Source organism: Engraulis encrasicolus, chromosome 13 (assembly GCF_034702125.1).
Source record: "Engraulis encrasicolus isolate BLACKSEA-1 chromosome 13, IST_EnEncr_1.0, whole genome shotgun sequence".
In the NCBI taxonomy this organism is placed as follows: Eukaryota; Metazoa; Chordata; class Actinopteri; order Clupeiformes; family Engraulidae; genus Engraulis; species Engraulis encrasicolus.
Window position 1 is genome coordinate 21370555 of NC_085869.1, and position 6522 is coordinate 21377076.

General features: G+C 42.6%; 1 protein-coding gene across 1 annotated transcript in view; it reads right to left on the reverse strand.

Moving 5' to 3' along the window:
* Positions 1-231: 231 nt before the first annotated feature.
* Positions 232-6522, reverse strand: part of cps1 (carbamoyl-phosphate synthase 1, mitochondrial) — a 79698-nt gene continuing 73407 nt past the window's right edge. Inside the window, exons 36-38 of the mRNA XM_063213444.1 lie at positions 5766-5881; positions 1908-2037; positions 232-1204 (exon numbers count right to left, since the gene is read on the reverse strand). Coding sequence (XP_063069514.1) covers positions 1112-1204; positions 1908-2037; positions 5766-5881 — 339 coding nt within the window. The 3' untranslated portion in view covers positions 232-1111. The remainder of the gene's footprint in view (positions 1205-1907; positions 2038-5765; positions 5882-6522) is intronic.

The following is a 6522-nucleotide window of genomic DNA, read 5'->3' on the forward strand; positions in this document are numbered from 1 at the left end:
CACACGCACACACACACACACAGGTTTGAGTGGGCCATGTGGCCCACAGGGAGACAATAACACTCCATATACCGTATACAGTATTCAGTAACCAGGTGGAAGTGTTTTTCAGTGCTTTTGACCACACTGGCAGTATATTTAGGATGTGAATGAGTGTGTAAAATACTGCGCAGTATGTTCTCCATGGCAGGCATCCAAACAGCCAGACTTAACGCCACAGGACTCCAACGGTTGTAAACAGAGGGGACTTTATTGTGTAGATTCTCACATTTGATGGTATGCTTTCAAGTACAGTAGCAGTTTAGGGAGGAAACTGTGGGTAATCAAAAGTTATTTTATACACATTGTATGAAAGATTGCAGTTGGCACTCTGCACTGTACATAGAACACTTGTAAACATCATGGACACAAAGGAAGGAGTTTCTCAGTCAGAGATTTTGAAAAAGAGGAACCAAAATATCCTTTTTACTCCTCACTCCTACGATCCCTCCCACTCAAACACCTACCCTTTCACACATGCAAGCCATTCACTCCCACATACACACAGAGACACAGGCATGCACATACGCACACACACACACAAACGCCCACACACCCAGAGCAAAAAAAAGTAAAGCCTACAGACTATTGATTGTGTTAGATGCAGGATAAAATATCACAACAACACAATCTACCCTCAATATGGGAGTAAAGATTTGTGTGTGGAATTAGTGTTCTGTAAACAACTATGCTGAGAGAGAGAACTGGCCAACACATTAGCAGAAAATAGCATACGAAACCAACAATGGCAACTGCCCCTTTCAATGTGATCAGGAGGTCACATAGGTAAACACACACATACAAAAACACATAAACATCTCTGCCCATGGGCCTGAATTAATGAGTGGAGAATGAGCGAGAGAGGTTTCTCGACAACACCATAAATAATATAACTTATATAAAAACAACTGGCGCTGAGAGAAATAATCCCTGTTCCATAAGCCCTTGAACAATTAGTTTTTTTTTCTCCAGGGCTCCAGACCTAAATAATGGTGTGGTACTTGCTGCACAAGGTGAAGGAGAGGCGTGGCGGCAGTATAGCGTCGTCGTTGTCATCATCCTCTTCTTAGCGTTATTTGGTCGCGTTGCGCTGCCTGTAGTGGAACAGGCTGGTGGTGTCAAGATCGCTGGCGTACTTGATGGCTTCAGCAAACAGCTTGACCACCTGTGGAGAGACAGCAGGAGGGGGGGTTGGGGTTGGGGTTGAGGAAGGTGATGGGTTTGGGGTTGGGGAAGGTGGTGTGAGAACGCCAAATTAACATTCAGAGGACAAACTGGCAGGCTGGAGCAGTAAGTGTTATCTCGTCATCAGTGTTGCCAGATAGGATGCTTCATCACCCAATTGGATGGCTGTGTCTCTGTGTAAAAACGGTCAAGAACGGGCATCGGGCGGGTTTTTCTGTAGATTTATGACTATAGTTATCCATACAATTTAGTTCAAAATGGAAGGGATTTAGTGCCTCCAGGCGTTTTTTGAGCATTTTTTTGGCTTGAAGTTATCCGACGCATCTGGGAACCCTGTTAGTCGCACCTGTGGCACCAATGGCAACAGAGTGACCTGCTCAAGCGACAGACAACCTGATCCAACGATCGAGCAAGTAAGCAACCTGGAGGTTGGTGATGAGGGACGCAAGTATACAAACTGGCAGACTGGCGCGATAAATGCTCGTCACATCTGTGACACCACAGGCAACAGAGAAAAGCAACCCGCTCAAATGACCGAGTGAGGGAGCCAGTGACCATCTAGGAAGTTGGTGATGAGGAAACTGGCAGGCCGGTGCAGTCATTAAATACTCATCACACATGTGACATCACTGGCAACAGAGGAAAGCAACGTGCTCCAACGAGCAAGTGAGCGAGTGACCGACCTGGAAGTTGGTGATGAGGGGCACCCCGTGGTCCACGGCCATGCGGCGGATCAGGAAGTTGTCCTTGATGAAGCGTGTGTTGTTGTTGGGCAGGTTCACCACCAGGTCAATGTCACCGTTGTTGATGAGGCTTCAGGGAAAAAAAATGATTGAAAGGATAGATTCTTATTTTACAAATAACAACTATATGTCAATCTTTCCAAAAGTGTTTATGGCCTTCTGTAAGGGGTTGCATGATGGACAGTGCATCTACAGTAAAGCTGGCCACAGACCTCCCGCATTTTTACCCTGACTTTGACACGATGGATTGTCCAGAGAAGTCTGAGGTGGTTGACGCTAATTAGCAGTACAGTAGTTGTTGGAGGAATTATGGGTGCTTCAGTGACAGAACTGAATCTTAGCGATTTGTTGCATTGTTGGCGCAATCATGGCTGAGTCAAACATACTTCATATTATTGGTGCAAATCCGTTTTATCATGTTTGATGACATTACTTCCAGAAGTTGCCTTAGGTGGTACCTGTATTATCCGAGTCTGTTCTAAAACTTCATGAGACAGCGACAACAGGTCCGTTGGCAGCTTAACCCGTTAAGAAACTGCGTTAAAATTTGCTGTTACCAGAATGGCAATGACCAAGTCGTAGTGCATTACTAAAGACCCTGTATTATGTCATAATATTGTAGCACTATGGTAGCTAACTTTTCAATGACTATTACAGTGTGCCACTGGAGGTACGTCACACATTGCTATTATCACAATTCTGTTGGATTCAAGGCATTTGCCACTAATGATGGCACAGTGCAGTTGCAGTCGGAGCTGCTTTGACCGTTATGATAGTTTGTATGCACTGTGCTTCACAAACAGAAAAAGAGAGCTGCTCAGCTCAGTCTGTTTGGCTTGCGGTGCTCCATCTGGTGGTGTTTTCATGCGCGTTTGACCGAGGCAGAGTAGGCATAAACACAACTTAACCTACGACCTCGTGCCAAGCAACCCACACGTCTCCTGAGAATGGCTACAAATAACTGACACAATAATTCTTACAATCAGCAAATCATACATTTCAATACTCAACCACTACAAAAAAAATGCTAGTTTTCCTCCACATTGCAAATACAGTATGCTTGAGCAATATCATCCTAATAGATGTCTTAGGTCCTCAGAATCTCCTCTACTGGTTGTGCCTAGGGTCAAATCTAGACCGGGTGAAATGGCATTCAGTCATTATGCTGCAAAATGCTGAAACCAACTTCCTGTCCAAATGAAAACTGCCCACAGTATTTTGTTTCGAAGAGACTTTAAAACAGCTGTATTCTCATCTGCCTTTGGTGATAGTTAATTACACACTATCAATAACACAATATATTTTTTCTTCTCTTTTCTTTATTCTTTAGCACATTGAATGATATTTATGTATTACATTATGATAACGTACTATATAAATATTTTTGATTGATTTAATTGATTGATTTCAATGCTGAATGATGTTACCTTCCTCAACCACACTTCATGTAAACACAGCATAACTCTGACAACACATCCGTCACATGCAACAACCAGTCACTCTCATTGCAGAAGGGACCTCTTCTCAGCAACACTGAGTTCCTTTGATTTTTCAGTGTGTGTGTGTGTGTGTGTGTGTGTGTGTGTGTGTGTGTGTGTGTGTGTGTGTGTGTGTGTGTGTGTGTGTGTGTGTGTGCATCAGACAGGGCGTTATCATCATCACCCAGTGAGCACCCCGCTGCACTCTGCCACCAGTGCCACCACCATCATGGCCATCATGCATATCATTAGACAGCCTGTCAGCTGGCCTCAGGCATTATAGAGGAAGCTACAGCAAACAGGAAGAGCTGTACATAATGTCTATGGCAGTGCCTGAACAAACAGGAATGAATCCTCTAGAGCACAGAGCTGCTGCTGCATTGACGGCTTAGACAACTCAGTTTTAACTCTGGATGTATCTACTGTTATACTTGCAAGTAGAATGTATTCAGCTAATGATCATTGGTGTGCAATTTGGTTGTAATTGGTGTGTACTAGTTGGAGTCGTGCAATCTGCACCCCTCCCTAATGTAGGCCTACTGTGTGTATACTGTGTATATATACAGGTATATATGTAGTTTAAGTATACAGTATTGTATAAGGACCAGTATGTATATATGTATAAGTATTGTTAGATTTGAGATACTGGAGGCATCCTCATGCATAACCTTTTCACCCAATAGCTGTCTATAGCTGAGACAGAACAGCGGGTAAGTCAACCCGATACTGCCAAAGAATTTGCATTGAATATTGCACTGAACACAATGGAATCTTTTTTTTTTTTTTGCTGACTTATGAGAGAAACGAGGCAATCTATTCTGGGAGAAGTGCCTGGTCAGATGAGGACTAATGTCTGAGCCTCCTTTTCAATGTATTATTGTAGCCTATCTATGTGTTAATCAGTCTCAGGGGGGGAAAAACTTTTAGTTTTCCACCCCTCTAATGTAGCGTAGACATCCTGTATCATAGAGGGCACAGCTTTGTTGTATGTCTGCACTAGAAAAATCCAGCTTGATATACGTAATATGAAAGGAAAATGTGGGTCGTCGTTTATCTTGGATGTCAGCGTCGATAAGTGTCTTTCCCATGTTTTTCAAGGGCTTTTAAAAAAAGGCACACTCAACAGAGAAGTAAAGAGAAATAAAGTCTCTGCTACAATTTAAGGGAGCAGACACTGACAAAAAAAGATAGAGGCAGTTTCATGCTAGTAATTGAATTTGTAGTACAAGACTTTCTCACAATGACGTCAAAAAAGTTCTGGGGTGCATTTCTCGAAAGCGTAATTGTTAGCAGTTAGCAACGTGGGTAGTTGCCAATGGGGAATCGCACTGCAACCAACAAAGTAGCTAACATAGTTAGAAACTTCACTTTCGAGAAATGCACGTTTTAAAGTGAAGCAGGTATAAACTAGGAATGGGAATTTTTGGTCAAATACACTATTCGCAAATCAATGGCCCTGGCTGTAAACAGTGTGTGTGGGACTTTCTGGGACGATCCATTTACATTTGCAGAGCCCATACAGAGTTTTTATGTGGGGTCTGCACATGTGTGGATTTCAAGACCGACATTTAGATTTTTCAATTTCAAAAGGACTATTTTACATTTTGAACATACAGTACATCAAATATTTAAAAATCGAGGGACTTCCCTAGTATAAGCAACTAGGGAACTTATTCAACCCTAGTGAGTCCAGTAAAGTGTTCTGTAAGGTTCTCCTCCAAGCTTAGGCGACACTGGAGAGAGTGCCTATTTGTTTGATGGGTGTGTCCCCATCTTTCATTTTATTTTCTTATTTTATTTCTTATTTTTTTCTTTGTCTTAACTTCTCTATGTAATGTATTGACTGTTGTCTTGATATGGACCATGTACTTTGAGTCTGAAGTAAATAAAGAATTGAATTGAAATTGAAATACTGTCAGAGAACAGTGGCATGTACAGCATGCTTATGCTTGTATCACCGCATGCAACTTGTACCTGCTTTGAATACATTGGATCAAAGGAGTCCAAAGATGTCATGTGAAAAATCCCTATTACTGTACTGTGTTCAGGAGAAAGACACAGACTTACAGTACATGTTGAATCCATAGTATCCAATGGATGTAGATTAGAGTAGAATAGAGAAGAGTAGAGTAGAGTAGACTATCATTTATTGATCCCAGGGGGAAATTAAGGTGTCAAGTAGCACACAAACATACATAAATACAGAAGACAGTACCCACGAGATTACACACATCTTTACACATATATTAACCATATACTGTATAGCTCACTCTTACATACGTACATTGTATGTATGTTGTCAGTGTGGCAGTAAACTCACGTGTTAATGCTGGGCAGGCTTCCCTGCTGCTTGTCTTGGCTCGTGGGCCAGGCAACGGGGGCGGTGGGCACGTCATTGGCATTCAGCCACGCTGACGTCCCTTCAGTCGCATAGAGCTGCAGAAATGCATAACACACGGGTGTCAGGGGTGCCAATGACAAAGTGTCAAAATATAAAGTGCCATTTAGGGTGAATTCATAACAGATTGGTTGAAGGTCAACCATGCAAATACAATACCACTTCATTGAGTTTTACATGCTATATACTGTATATAGATGTCTATGTTTGGCGCCATGTAAATAATGCAAATTGTTTTGTATTTGAGTATGCATGTGTGCGTGTGTGTTTAATTGTGTGTGGGAACACAATTATTTTCTTTTTTTAGAAAGTGCTTAGCATGACAAGACAGACGTTTCGGCCTAAAGCCGGGCTTACACTGTGTGACTTTGGCAATCGCACGAGTTTTTGGGAGTCAGGCCGATTTCTTCCTCAATCGCAGATCAATCGTGAGTTTCGCATCGTGTAGTGTACATGGGGTAATGACAAGCGATTTCGCCTCACGATCGCGCAATCATAGGGTTGCAAGAAAATCAAAACTGTTTGAAATCCTGGTCGTGGCTTGTGCGTAAATCGCACAGTTAAAGCAGAGCTACGACCCGATTTCACACTTCACATGCACAAATTAATAGGGCCGTGCGATTCGCTGTTGAGCGCGTCCTCATCTCCACCTCAGGTGCGCATCCCTCCTCTGCAGACC